Here is a 15,773-nt window from a genome sequence, read left to right as displayed (position 1 = left end):
TTACTGTGTGGGTTTGGGTTGTGATAATGGATTGATGTTGTCATTTTTTTTTAACCTTTAAACATTCTTTTAGATTTTTAAAAATAATTTTGAAATTATTATTAAAAAAATCTAAAAGTACTAAATTAATATTTTATCCATAATTCAAATATGAAATTAAAAATTAATCCTTAAATTAACATGCCATATCATCGGTCAAGTAACTAAAACATTAAAAGTTAACAGAAAGATAATAAACTTCAACGAACCTATATCTTCCTACGTTGACAATAATACTAATATCAATTGAACTAAGACTTAATTAATTATATTTTTTTATAATTAAATAACTTAAAGAATTACTTAATAATAATAAAATAACATTATCTTTTAACTTATACGGAACAATAATTAAAACTGCCACTAAACATTCATTTAATATAAATTCAAATTGTGTGATCTCATTTCCCTGACTCCACATATTAATGAGAATGGCCATTTAATAATTTACCTCAAAATTATTTAGGGGACTGGTCCCTGCCTTAGCTTCATCTTTGATTATATTGATGAATGAATGGACATTGGCTTCAACAATTAAACTCAAATTTCAATCAATATTTATAAAAAGATAGAGAATTGTAAAATTAAATGTTAGTGTCATAAACTGAAAAAATAATATTAAATTTATTTAAGTATATATTCAAAAGTAAGTAGGAAATATGATAAGATTATTTGATAAATGTAAATTTTATATATAAAATATTTAAAAGATAATATTAAAAGAATTCGAAATTTTTGTATATTAAGTGATAATTCTTTATTATGGATTATCTGTTGTATATGATAATCTGTCCAATTTGTTGATATGTTAACGAAGTTTTATCTGGAATAAGAGAACAAAACATAATTTTCAGTTAATTTAATTTTTCAAATAAAATTTTAGTCAAGATGATTTTGGATTTTTTTGAAGTTGTAATTTATTATATCAAAAGTTCATATCGAACTCAAACACAGATAAAAATAAATTTATTCAATAATTAATTTAATTTATTATTATTATTCCAATTACTGTATGAAGATCGAACAGCATACGAATACGAAAGTGATGAGTTGTAATGAACGATTAAACGAGTAAACGACAGTCCAGAGCTTCTAGAAACAGGAATTAAAAATGTTTGTTTTTTAATCAGAATCCAAGAGCCTTCTTCTCTCACCATGTAAAGAATTTTTATTTATTTTTAATGGTCAAATAAAAATTCGGGATTGAAATTTTCCGGTGAAATGAAAAAGACTTGATTTCAACTTTTTCATTGATTGTTTTGTTAGTACAAAATTTTTTCTTGAAAAACCCGCTCTCTCTTTCTCATTGGTTTTCCATTGCAATGCGTTTTGACTTCTGGACATTTTCATCTCTCAGTAGCTAAAAGAAAACAACAACAGAATCGAAAACCTCGAAATCCCAAGCTTCATAATGAGTGGCGCATCTACCATCATTATGACTCATATTCCATTGTCTTGTTCTTGAACGTACTCGCTTTTCAAGTTATATTACCAAAGGATCATAAACTGAAAGGTTCTTACTTCTTTCTTCCTTCCTTTCTGCTTTGTACTAGTGTAAGTTGAATTTGTTTTGAACTGGGAGAGTAGCTTTGGCTTTATTCGGCTGATTGGAATTCTGGGTTGTTTTCTGTTTCTTATTATCTGTTGCTGAAGTTTGGTTTTCTAGCAAACCGTAAGCTGGGAATTATATTCCTCTGATCTGGGATCCTGCATTTGTTTCTGGGATGGATTTTAAAACCCCAGTTTTGAGATCTCTTGCTGAGCATTAAACCAGCAAATTTGGTTGAAACCATAATCTATGCCTTTTTTTTTCATGATTTTTGTTGGTTTGTTGACTTTGAGCTGTTAGAGATGTATTTGATCCATAGATAGTGGTTTTTGTAGTATAGTCCTCTGATCTAGAAGAAGAAAGTTGGAGGGGATCCTGCATTTGTTTTTGGGATGGATTCAAGAACCTCATTTGAGGATTTTTATAGTATTGAATCTGCCTTCAGTTCCTCATCAAGAAGGAGCAATTTTTCTGTTCAGTCCAAAGCTTCGGGTGGGAATTCGATTAGGGAAGTGAATTTTGGTGATTTGGGAACTAAGCCTGTGAGATATGGATCTCATGGTGCTGATTCAGAGACGTATAGCATTAGCATGTCACAAAAAGAGATCAATGATGAAGATGCTAGGTTGGTACATATAAATGATCCTGTCCAGACAAATGAGAGGTTCGAGTTTTCTGGGAATTCGATTCGGACTGGGAAGTACTCGATCCTAACATTTTTGCCTAGGAACTTGTTTGAGCAGTTTCATAGAGTTGCCTATATATACTTCCTTCTCATTGCTGTGCTTAATCAGCTGCCTCAGCTTGCAGTATTTGGTCGTGGAGCTTCCATTCTACCATTGGCATTTGTCCTTTTGGTTACAGCAGTTAAAGATGCATATGAGGACTATAGGCGCCATAGGTCGGACCGGATTGAGAATAACAGGCTAGCATCAGTTTTGGTAGATGATCAATTTCAAGAAAAGAAATGGAAGAACATTCAGGTTGGTGAGATAATCAAGATTTATGCAAATGAAACCATTCCTTGTGATATGGTTCTGCTCTCAACTAGTGATCCAACTGGGGTTGCATATGTGCAGACTATTAATTTGGATGGAGAATCCAATTTGAAGACACGCTATGCGAAACAAGAGACCCTTATGAAGATTCCAGAAAATGATGAGGTTATTGGGTTGATCAAGTGTGAGAAACCCAACAGGAACATATATGGATTTCAGGCGAACATGGAAGTGGATGGGAAACAACTGTCACTTGGTCCCTCCAATATTATTCTTCGTGGGTGTGAGCTAAAAAATACTGCTTGGGCTGTTGGGGTTGCTGTCTATGCTGGTCGTGAGACTAAAGCTATGCTTAACAGCTCAGGAGCCCCATCTAAAAGGAGCCGGCTTGAGACTCATATGAACTTGGAGATCATCTTCCTATCATTGTTTCTTATTGCTTTGTGTACAGTTGTCTCTATTTGTGCCGCTGCTTGGTTGAGGCACCACAGGAAGGAGTTGGATTACTTGCCTTTCTATAGAAGAAAGGAATTCTCTGATGGAGAAGAAGAGAACTATAATTATTATGGATGGGGATTGGAAATATGTTTCACATTCCTAATGTCAGTAATTGTGTTCCAGATCATGATTCCCATCTCATTGTATATTTCCATGGAGCTAGTCCGGGTTGGTCAAGCTTACTTCATGATTCGAGATACCCGGATGTACGATGAGTCTTCAAAGTCGAGATTTCAGTGCAGGGCTTTGAATATAAATGAGGATCTAGGACAAATAAAATATGTTTTCTCTGACAAAACTGGTACACTTACTGAGAACAAGATGGAATTTCAGTGTGCAAGCATTTGGGGGGTAGATTACAGTGGTGGAAATGCCATTTCACTGGATCAGAATGATGGTTACTTTGTCAAAGGTAAACAACAGATATATTTCTAATACCTTTTGTCATAGAAAGGAATGTTTTTGAGATCTCTTTAGCATTTTCTGACTTTGTTTCCTTCTTTCTAATCAGTGGATGGAAAGGTTTTGAGGCCTAAGATGAAGGTTAAGACTGATCCGGAGCTTCTACAATTCGCAAGGAACGGAAAAGAGACACAAGAAGGCAGTCATGTATATGATTTCTTCCTTGCATTGGCAGCTTGCAATACAATTGTGCCTCTAATTGTAGATACGCCTGATCCTACCGTAAAGTTGATAGATTACCAAGGAGAGTCTCCAGATGAACAAGCATTGGTTTATGCTGCTGCATCATATGGATTTATGCTGATAGAACGAACCTCTGGCCATATTGTGATTGATATTCAAGGAGAAAGGCAAAGGTAATCCAAATTGCTGACTTCTATCTTGTTGAATTTATTTTCACCATACATACATACGCACGTACATACATACATATGAGTCTTTGGAATTTTCCTCAACTAATTTTGCACGAATATCATGATTTTGAACTAAACTCTTAACCTGTACAAGTGGAATGACCTGTATCTTTCATGGTTCAAATATAGTTTTTATAGTAGTTGAGGTTATTATCATTATTTATGTTACTTATTCTTTTCATATTTACCTAGTACTAAGGTAGGTGAAAAGTCTGTGAAAACCTGTCTTATTTTTGCTGTCACTTTCCTTTTCCTTTTATTGTTGAAAATTTGAGACATTGACAAAACGTAAGGTTAAGAATTGACATTGAAATTTTCATGGTTTGGGAGAAAAAAAAAGGGAGATGTGCTGCTAGTTTTGCTAGTGTTGTACTCCTGGATTTTAATTATATTTTTCTTCTGTTGATGAATAAAAATATTTTGGGCCATGCAGGTTCAATGTTTTTGGTTTGCACGAGTTTGATAGTGATCGGAAGAGGATGTCTGTTATACTGGGGTTCCCCGACAGATATGTAAAAGTGTTTGTAAAAGGCGCTGACACATCAATGTTTAGTGTCATAGATAGGTCCATGGATATGAAGGTAATACGTACTACTGAAGCCCATCTTCACTCTTACTCCTCTTTAGGTTTGAGAACACTTGTTGTTGGGATGAGAGAACTGAGTACTTCAGAATTCAAGCAATGGCACTCCACATTTGAAGCAGCAAGTACTGCTCTAATGGGTAGAGCCAGTTTACTTCGGAAGGTTGCGAACAATATTGAGAACAATCTCCATATACTAGGTGCCTCTGGTATTGAAGATAAACTGCAACAAGGAGTGCCAGAAGCCATTGAATCTCTTAGAACAGCGGGGATAAAAGTATGGGTGTTGACTGGGGACAAGCAGGAAACTGCCATATCAATTGGGTATTCCTCAAAGCTCTTGACTAGTAAAATGACACAAATCATAATTAACAGCAAATCTATGGAGTCGTGTAGAAAGAGTTTAGAAGATGCCATCATTATGTCTAAGAAACTCACAACTACATCGGCTATATCAGGCACTACAAATAACACCGGAGGAACGTCAGGAGCTGGTTCAACTCCTATAGCCTTGATTATTGATGGCACTAGTCTTGTATATATTCTTGACAGTGAACTGGAAGAAAGGGTACGGAGTCATAAACTCATGTTTCTTTTTGGTGGTTGTTGTTTTTTTTTTTTTTTTTTCACTTATGATGTTCTGCATGCTGGTCTGACTTAGTTTTTCATCTTTTCTTGCAGCTCTTCCAGTTATCCTGTAATTGTTCTGTGGTTTTGTGTTGTCGGGTTGCCCCATTACAGAAAGCCGGAATTGTTTCCCTTGTAAAGAAGAGGACTGCAGACATGACACTTGCCATTGGGGATGGTAATCATCAATCAATTTATTTTCTAATCATCATCTTCATCTTATGATCTAGAATATAGCAAAAAATTAGCTGCTTTCTTATTGGTGATTTGGGCTAAATTATTTCACACTGCCGAATGCTTGACAGGTGCCAATGATGTTTCAATGATCCAAATGGCGGATGTCGGAGTTGGCATCAGTGGCCAAGAGGGTAGGCAAGCTGTAATGGCATCTGACTTCGCGATGGGGCAGTTCAGATTCTTAGTCCCTCTTTTGTTGGTCCATGGCCATTGGAATTACCAGAGGATGGGCTACATGATACTTTACAATTTTTACAGGAATGCAGTATTTGTCCTTGTTTTATTTTGGTGAGTTACAATTTTTAGTAAATGCATATATTCAACCTACATTAGGTGTTTGAGCATGTTGGTGGTCTAAACCAACATTGTTTTCACCTTAGATTCACTGCATAGTCCTCCATCACACCGATAGTATAAAAAAAATTGTATCAAATAGCCTCCATCACACCAGATGCACATAGTGCAATAATACAAATATATAGACATCAATCCCGTACTCTCCCATACCCCGTATACTTTAATGGTACCAGTAAGGTTTCGTTGGCATGCCAACTATATCTAAATCTATTCCTACCACTTTACTAGGGCATTTCAATCAATAGCTGCATGCAAATATTGATCTTTTACTTGTACACCCCACTTGTATTAGGGATTTGGACTACCTTACCTCCCCACTGAACAAAGAAAAAGTATAATTCTTCCGGTGCTCACTTGGATTAAGATTACTGAATTTTGATCGCCGTTGGTTCAAAATCATTTACGTATGTTGGGTTCAGAAATAGAAGTTGAATCACATTTTGGTTAAACAAAATGAAATTCTTTTGTAGATTACTTTTTAAACTTCTCTATGTTTATTTGCAGGTATGTGCTCTTTACTAGTTTCACATTGACCACTGCAATCACAGAGTGGAGCAGTGTGTTGTATTCTGTAATCTACACAGCATTGCCTACGATTGTGGTTGGTATTCTTGACAAGGATCTGAGCCGAAGGACTCTTTTAAAGTACCCTCAGCTGTATAGGGCCGGTCAAAAACAAGAATGCTACAACAAAAAGCTTTTCTGGATTACAATGATCGATACTTTCTGGCAGAGCACAGTCACCTTCTTTATTCCTCTTCTTGCATACTGGGAGAGCACCATTGATGCATCGAGCATAGGAGATCTTTGGACTCTTGCGGTTGTCATATTGGTTAATTTACATTTGGCCATGGATGTTAACCGGTGGAATTGGTTAACTCATGCTGCTATTTGGGGATCTATAATTGCAACTTTCATTTGCGTTATCGTTATTGATGCTTTACCATTTTTAGTCGGTTACTGGTAAGCCTCTTTTATCATCATATAATATACATATTTCAGTTAGTTTAATTTACTTTAATCGAGCGAATTGAGAAATATTTTCAACAGTTTCCCCATGAAATACCTTAAAACATTAGGTTTTTTCCTTTCCTGCTAACACAAAGGCCTATGTTCTACAAGTACATAGTACATATAGAGATGGTAAATATAGGATCAACTTTGAATTTGAGTCATTTTATGTTCAGATTTCTATGAGTTTCCCTTCTATATATCAAATAGATATGCATGTATGCATGTGCACGTGTGTGTGCTCTCTTGAACGTGCATATGTATGTATGTATGTATGTATGTATGTATGTATGTATGTATGTATGTATGTATGTATGTATGTATGTATGTATGTATGTATGTATGTATGTATGTATGTATGTATGTATGTATGTATGTATGTATGTATGTATGTATGTATGTATGTATGTATGTCAGCATGATCATCCTCGAGTTTAGAGATCTATGTACTTAGCAGCCATCTCTAGACTAGAACATCTCAAATTCTCAATTACCGATCTTTTGACCTTAGCAAAATGGAAATAATTATTCATGGTAAAAGATTTACTTAGTTGATTCTATGCTGCTAATGATTTGCAATATATTGGTACTCCAAAGTAAATGCTTCATTGATATTTTGCAATGTCAATTGTATGATATGTTTTGACCCTTACCAACTGATATGCTTTGACAGGGCCATCTTTGAAATCGCGAAGACCGGATTGTTTTGGTTGTGTTTGCTTGCAATCATCGTAGCCGCACTAATTCCTCATTTTGTTGTCAAAGCTCTTTATCAGTTGTACGCACCATGCGATGTTCAGATCACAAGGGAAGCGGAGAAGTTTCGGACTCTGTGTGAATCTGGAGCTGTAGAAATAGAAATGAATTCAATCTTGGAGGTTCCTAGGAGATGAAAAGGATGATTTTGTTCTTCACCCCTCTTTCCATCATGTTCTTTAGGCTTTGCAGAGCATTATTCTCCGTTGCGGTCGCTGCTTCGACTCTTCATATTTCTTGAAGCAATCGTGACATATGTGTCCGGCTCATATTTGCACATGGATATGGTCATCACATGATTGTTTGCTATCCGAAGGATAGAATTAGTACACCTTAAGTTGGTGTTTATGTTGTTACATATCTTATAACATTATTTCATGTAAATTATTTAATGAAAATGAAATGATACAGTTTGATTACACTTTTTGTTGTCCATTCTTGAAATTCTTTTTATTTTCTTTCCAAGACCAAGTTGGGTCAGATTAACCCTAAAGCCCATTTTAATATTAAAACAACCAATTCTGGCATAGAAAATTAAAGAAAATAAAAGAGTGAAGCATTAAAAAGCATTAGGGATGGAATTCTTGCTAAACAAAAAACAATATGTACATGAATTCTGCGGATGTTACACACCAATTTTGGCATAGAAAAATGGGGGTGGGATCTTAAAGATTTAGGAACTTTACATATTGGATGATGTTCTTCAATCTTCAAGCACGTATCGGTTTCGTCTTGCACCGAATGCTAGTCTCTGCATCATGAGGGCAGCCCAAAAACACATAAAATAAGTGAACATCTATTTTGCTACACTACAGGTTAAATATTTGATGCCAGTAAGTTCAGGAATGATGAAAAAAATACGAGAAACTGCTGCATTTCTTAACTGAAAATATTTGAGAGTAAGCTTTCAATCCAGTGAGGAACCGAATATACGTTGGCTTCCATGATCCACTTGCTGGGATCGACCTGATATTCGGCACAAGGTAGTCTGCAACCTATGAACCCCACCCGCAAAACAGTGAATAACGAGGAAAAATAAGGAACAAAATTGTTGACCCCTTAGATAACAATTACTAATTTGATCAAGTTTACCAAGTAACACACTATCCATGCAAAACTATTCCGTAAGTGACCAGATTTCAATAAATTTATTATATTAAGATACTGCAATCTTATTTCAGCTCAGGTCTTCACCATATTTAGACAGAGACTTCGAGCCCATATATTTTCTTTAATTTGATCAGGTGTAATCTCGACATGTTAAAACTGAAAAGCTATAAATAAAGAACCATAGATTAAGCTTGTAGATTACTACCCTAAGTCTTACCACTTCAGCGGGTTCTGCTAAAACATTGATGAAAAACTTGGCCTGAAAATGACAAAAAATTAGAAATTTTCTTTTAAAAACTGAACTAACAGGAGAAGGATATGATGTGTGGTCAACCTGCTTTGTGGTTGCACCAGACATGAGAAGATCAGTTGTAACCATTCCAGGCTGAAAAGGAAAAGAAAAATGACAGTATGAAAATAGTTAAAAAATATAACAGATACAGATAGCATTTACGGACAGATGGGTGTTAGACACCTGTATATATACAATATGGGTTTGTTTAATTTTTTAAAAAAGATTTTCATGTATTTGAAGGGTCCTAGGAGGGCATATCCTCATAGCTACTGCTGGATATGTGTTCACGAGTGCTTGAGATATAGATCCTTCATGAAAAATGAAGAGTTGGAATAATATATTTCATAGAAAGAGGAGGCATTTCAAATAATCAATTACAACAAGCACTCAGATGACATCTCACTTCTGGAACCCCACATGAGGTCCATAAATTCTTTTCTAAAACTTACAAAGGAAACAAAACTGAAGGGGGCAACTAGCTAAAATGCGTGGATTTAACAATGCAGAATGAAAGGAGAGTAAAGGTATACTTTAGGTTAGCACAGTAAACCAAATTATGAGATAAAGCTTAAAAATATTATGTACATTCCTTTTCACCCGAGCATCTTTTCAATCGAGGCACACCATTTACCTAACAGCAGTGAGAGAGTGCGCATTTTTCTCTCCCACTTCAAGGGATATGCTAACTTCACAATAAACTGTTAACAATTTTATGATGCATAGGTGCCTGCCCTAATAAGAAATGCATGTATTGTCACCTTCATGAATTGCATGAAAACAGTCTTTGCTAAAGCAAAAATCAAATCCTTATCTGGTCACTGCTTGACCAAAACTGGGATTAAAAATGAAGATTGAACTAAGCTAAAATTGGTCTTGAAAGGAAGATTGTTAACAAGATTCCCACAAGCATACAAATCCAAATGGAGCTACTTATTCTCTGAACAGTAGTTCCTCTTGAAAGGTCTAAAGAAGTAAGCCTAATTTATACTTAATGTCTTAATCAGTATAACCCATATTTTTATCTCGCCAGTAGTCACATTTAAACTAACCACCAAGGCATTTTGGCTCATGTAGAATACTTCTGCTATACAATGAGTACATATATAACCGTGACCTTCTGAGGACTGAAGGCCATATTCAAGGACAATGAACAACAGTCATTTCGGTAGAAGTTTTAGCTAGAAAAATGTATGCAGATGGTTAGATTGTGATTTTGGAAGAGATAAGCCCACAACATTAACTTAGGTTAGCTACTATTAGACCTTCACTGAAGAATGATATTAAAGGGCCTGTGTATTACTGTCGTACTTGCTAGCTTTGTTGCATAGGCTAAGAAATAAAACAGTGGTTTTTTTCCTTTGCCACATGAACCTTAAACTATGTCTTGGGACTATCTAAAACTTCTAGATGTCATGATTTGATGAATGTTGTGATTGATATAACATTTTGCTCCAAGTCAGTTCCAGTGATTCCTATTGAATGGAAAGGTTAATCATCCTCTGATCTTGTTGATCAGCTTCATACCTTGAACCTAAACCCTTGGATTATATTTGCAATTTAATTCTCCAAAACTAAGGTCCTTCCGACTGAAAGAGAGTAACCGGAGAGTATGTCTAAATTTTTGAGGCACATATTGAGATGGAAATTTAGAAAATACGGTTTGTGTAAAAAACTCCAATACTGTTTAGCTTCCTTGATTTTCTGTTTTAAGCATTTTTGCGTGTGCATAATTTATCTGGAGGAATTCCTGTGAGGAACTAATACGAAAGCAACAAATTTAACCTAAAGCACAAATGCATCAGGTAGATTTAAGATTAAAAACAAGATAAGTAGAGAAGAGAAATATACAAGCACCATTCAGTATGGCAGGCTTAACATTAAGAGATGAAAATTAGATGATTTTTTTTAACATAAAAACATACCGATAAATTATGTACTACGACATTTTTAACATCTTGCATCTGCAGTTCAGCCTGTGAATAGGTAAGAAAACCAGCATTACAAATGAACTTCCATAGGAAATGTCCTTGCCAGAAAAGATAAATAAACATTATAGTCATTAAGAGTATTGTTTACATTATTTTTTTTTAATGACCGCATACAATATATTAATAAGGAAAAATAAAAGAGAATAATAAACTGTTGACAAGGTCCCAATGCATATATATCCTCAAATGTGTCACTATGATGCCTATCGTGCTCATTTTGTCAAAAACTAAACTATTCCTATTTCAAATCATTAGAAGAGAGCAACTCCCAAGATTCCAAACTGTACTCATACAATCATTTTGGGGGAGAAAGATGCAAGGAAATCTTTTTAACCGAAGACATTATGTCAGCTTGAGGCTCAATTTTCTGCCAGCCTCTACATAACAAGTACAAATGGTATATGATTTGTCCTTATCCTACATGCATAAATTACAACTTGGATCCTACTTTATTTCCTTATCTAGACTTCTACTACATGCATGCATAATAGGTGCATTTACACACCCTCAAATATTATAAATTCTGACAATGAGGATGGTGAACTTTGAGCCTCTGCATAATAACTTGTAAAAAGGAAAACAAAATACTCCTTAAAACTCGAATGGTTATGGTTTCATGTCCAAAAGAAGCAAATAACCAGACAAAATTGGATTTGTGACTTAAGGTACTTATTTAAACTATCACACCCTGATTTTTTATGGTAAGCTTTTTATACCGCCGGATAATATGCCATAAAGAAAAGGAATCTTGGGATGTTTCAAAAAGGAAAATAGACAATACACCCAATTGAAAACATGAACAAAAACGAAAACAATTGGATTAGTTTCCTCCCAAGAAGTTATAGACTGCAAGACACTATGCAAGGCAAGTTGAACATTACCTGCAGCGATTTTGTCAAATGCACAACACTACGTTTGGTTGCTCCATATGCAGCAAACCTGTAAAAAGAAGACAGATAATCAAAGAAGTAAAAACCCAAACAAAAATATGACATAATGATTTGAGATACACAATGTAATTCATATGCATGGAAGAATGGAAGTTAAGATATTTAATACAGCCTCCAATGTTCTTCAGCTGCAATGACAGAGAGAGCACTCTATTAGCCTAACCAGAAAAATAACAGAACACTTTAATGTAATTTTCCTATCCTAAAAACGACATGCTAGGAAAGACTTGTATGATCCTTCTTGAAAGATGTAATGCTCGAAAAACAGTGAGTATCACTTAAATGAAGCATAAAAATTCAATATAAACCTGCTATGAGGTTGTGATAAAGCAAGATGATGGTGAACAAAAGGCAAGACATATGGAAATTGGAAAGTAGAGTGCAGTGCAGGTAATTTAAAATTACCACGAAAACTGGGTTGGAATACCAGAAGGTATGAAGCTGAGACAATGTTATGGCACTGCACATGCAAGATATAGATATATTCATTTGCTTATCTTTTAAAGGGAAAACTTTCCATCCTTTGAGCATCCTCCCTCTTACCTTTACCACATTTAAGGTCACCTTACTAACCATAACCAAAAGAAAAATAGAACTGAATTATCCATATAAAGCATCAATGAAGATCCAAGATTGGTTTTTCCATCAGAACATAAAGAAAATGAAGGATGAAAGCCCTCACATTTTTCACCTGGTTTAATCAAATTAAACTCTTAATGAACAAGTTGAATAGGCTGATGAAGAACTTCACACAGTAACTATCAATGTATTCATGAACTACTGGAAGAAACAGCACAAATTTTAGACTCATTTTGGCAGCAATAATGCAGAGTCGCATAAATTCTAGGCAACAACAAACACAAGCTCGGGAAAGGGAAAAAAAATTCAGGTAGGAATTCGCCCAAAAGAAATTCAGGAGATAAAGGATCAAGCAAGAGCAGAATACTCATTCACACCGCTTCCTCTGATGTTGATGACCATAAAATCGTTACCAGCAGTATTTATTCTCAACAAGAACAAGTAATCAGGACATCAACTATGATAGTAGAAATTTCCCATTTGGAAAGCACCCTTTAACAAGTAAATGCAACTGTATTTGATAGATAAAGCCATAAAACAACTTCCAGAAAATTGTTTGCACTTTATCCAAGAAGAATTCACTAGAAATTAAACAAAACAGCTCCCAATATTTCTGGGCTACAGTACCTTGGGGTTGGTCTTCCGTCTGAACCGGCTCCATCAATGTTAAAAATATGACCACCTCGAGGCTGCTGCAACATCATCTTGATGGCCTGAGAGACAACTATATGCATCAGAACAGAACTAAAGCAGTCCAAGCAAGAAAAATGAGAATATGTTTTTACCTCTCGGCAGCAAATCATCAACCCAAGGGTGTTTGTAGAAACAACTTCACTGCATAAGGACAACCCATATTATAAATCAATGGAACAACATACCAAAAAAAGAATACAGAACAAAGAGGAGAAAAAAAAAAGATTGTATATGTAAGCTCACATAAGATCTTCATCTGATGCTTCTGCCAATGGTTTATAACTATAGGCATTGGATCCTGCATTATTAATCTGCATCATTCTCAACATAGAGTAAGATTATAACAAAGGAAGAGAAGCATTGCCAGAGTAATATGCAAAGCTTTGTACAGAAAAGAGCATAAGACCTCAAAATCAATTAAAGCAACAAATGAAAAAGGGAAATCTTTTTGGGGATTGATAAAGACATGTCACACAAATAAGTGCCATGAAATAAAACCCAGCTTTGAGGTAAATGAAAAACATGTGCAGCAGCAACCGTTAATGTTTCAGTACAAGTTCGAATGGAAAATGTCCTAGCAGCGGACTTTTGATCTTAAAAGCATCATGTTTTATTGCATCAAACAACAATGGAAGGTTCTGTGGCTTAAACCAAACAAACAAATATTTGCATGTTGTGACACAGTAGACATTAATTTTCAAGGCTGTTTCCAGTGGCAGAACTAAAAGAATCCATCATCAACTCATAGTCATGATTTTTTTTAATATTCATTCCTTGATTACAAACTTTATTATTGTTCGCTGATAATATGATCTATTCTTAAAATTAAACTCAAAAAATTTTGTTAAAAAGTGAAAGACCAGATAAGTAAGCATTTTCAACACAATTTTCCCAAGCAGCTTCTTGTTGAATCCTATTCATCAAGAACATCTAACAGATCTCATAAATCGTCATGTAACAAGCTAGACTATGAGTTTCCAGAGATATCAGACTTATTCTCCAGATAGAAATTTGCCACCAAAATATAGAGGGACCAAGATAAGACATAAATACCCATATGTCGATGTACCCCAGGTTCTTTTGTGCAAATAAAACTAAATTCTTCACACTCTCTGCCTCTCTAACATCACACTGAGTACCCTGTGAAAGAGATTTGTTAAAAGCAGCGACAAGCTTAAATTGGAGAAATTTTATGCATGGAAAATGAAGTCACAAGCATAGATGAAGAATTGGAAGTCATGAAAATGTCATAGCAGATGTACCCACACACGTTGTTCCCCATATTCTTCTCTGAGGTTGTTAACAGCAGATTCCACCCGTTCAGCTGTCAAAATATCAGTGCAAAACTATTCACTCAATTTCAATTTCCAATTAGCTTTCTGACCATAACTCTACTTTCTGATGATTCATCACATAGCGTGATAATCAAGTACAAGTGATGCAAACTCAACACATAATTTCAAGCAGTATTACAAAGCTAATTAACTGGTGGAAAGATGATAAAAATATTATTCAAGAATAGCAAACATTCCACTGCATCAAATTTGATATCATTAAACAAACGTTCAAAATTATACTCTAATTTAACTTTGTGTTCAACTCTTATTCCTAATCGATGATTTCCAACAATAGAACTGAAGGCTGGGAAAACCAACAGGACAAAACAAAATACAAAAGGGAGAAACGACCAATTGTATTAGTAGTTCCTCCAACCAGAAGATAAAGCTCCCCCCAATATGTTCAAGGCAAAAAAATACACGAAAACAAATTCAATTCTCTCTGGCTATCCAACACAAACATATTCAACTTTTTCTAATAAGAATCAAAGCAACATAGATGTCACTTTTTCATTACATATATATTAATCACATGAAACAAAAGTATACAACTTTAGCCAGTTACATAATAGGTATATTGCAATACAGCATAAGGGCTTTGCTGATAAGAAATGAGATAAAGCAATAGAAGTCTTACCGGATCTTAAACAAATTATGACATTGTCACCTGCGATCAGAAATTTTTTCGCCAAGGCATACCCTATTCCTGAAACCAATAAACTACTTTCATAGTTTTCCTCACAGAGAGAGAGAGAGAACAGTTTAAATGCTTCTACATTTGCTTATTTAAGTTCATTCTACAGATTATCCTCACTAACCTTTGCTTGAGCCAGTTATAAGAACATTGAAAGGAGGAACCATGGGTTCTCTTTGTTCTCTTTCTCCGTTGATGGAAGCTTGAGCTTTTACTAGCAGTGGAGAATTGGAGGAGATTGTTGGAGTTGGAGAGAAGTAGTTATTTCGGAGTGAACCATTAGCTATGATTCTGTAAGGTTGAAAATGGGTCTGTTTGGAGATGGGAGGGAAGATAATTGGATGAGGTCTTGGAGACCCAAAATGAGTCAAGAATTGGCAAGTAGGAGAAGAAGTTGCAGTCGCCATTGATGATTGAGTTCCAGTGTTTGATTGATTAGTTTCAAAGCGCTGTGGGCTATACTATATCTGCTACCGCTTCATGTTTACCCACGTGGCGTGCTTCACATGCTGCCACATAGGAAAGCTAACCAGCCCAATGTGGTCAAATTTATAAAAGATCCTTGTGTTATCCATTTTTCACGGATTTGGCACCTTT

At 35.2% G+C, this 15,773-nt stretch overlaps 2 protein-coding genes across 2 annotated transcripts; one reads left to right on the top strand and one right to left on the bottom strand.

Annotated features, from left to right (window-relative positions):
• The first annotated feature begins 1,183 nt into the window (after positions 1-1,183).
• LOC107896252 (phospholipid-transporting ATPase 1) lies at positions 1,184-7,951 on the top strand. The gene is made up of 7 exons (XM_016821363.2): positions 1,184-3,496; positions 3,596-3,902; positions 4,393-5,110; positions 5,224-5,347; positions 5,475-5,694; positions 6,268-6,726; positions 7,448-7,951. The coding sequence occupies exons 1-7, from the start codon at positions 1,981-1,983 to the stop codon at positions 7,665-7,667; spliced, it is 3,564 nt and encodes a 1,187-aa protein (XP_016676852.2). The 5' UTR covers positions 1,184-1,980; the 3' UTR covers positions 7,668-7,951.
• A 131-nt stretch (positions 7,952-8,082) lies between these two features.
• LOC107896251 (chlorophyll(ide) b reductase NOL, chloroplastic) lies at positions 8,083-15,661 on the bottom strand. Its single transcript, XM_016821361.2, has 13 exons — positions 15,301-15,661; positions 15,120-15,188; positions 14,408-14,469; positions 14,199-14,285; positions 13,389-13,456; positions 13,238-13,286; positions 13,080-13,165; positions 11,805-11,862; positions 10,858-10,908; positions 8,975-9,025; positions 8,858-8,899; positions 8,415-8,525; positions 8,083-8,281 (listed from the first exon to the last, which is right to left on the bottom strand). The coding sequence occupies exons 1-13, from the start codon at positions 15,581-15,583 to the stop codon at positions 8,234-8,236; spliced, it is 1,065 nt and encodes a 354-aa protein (XP_016676850.1). The 5' UTR covers positions 15,584-15,661; the 3' UTR covers positions 8,083-8,233.
• Between the last annotated feature and the right edge of the window lie 112 nt (positions 15,662-15,773).

The sequence above is a fragment of the Gossypium hirsutum genome, chromosome A10, assembly GCF_007990345.1.
Source record: "Gossypium hirsutum isolate 1008001.06 chromosome A10, Gossypium_hirsutum_v2.1, whole genome shotgun sequence".
NCBI lineage: Eukaryota > Viridiplantae > Streptophyta > Magnoliopsida > Malvales > Malvaceae > Gossypium > Gossypium hirsutum.
This window is presented reverse-complemented; position numbering and strand designations above follow the sequence as displayed.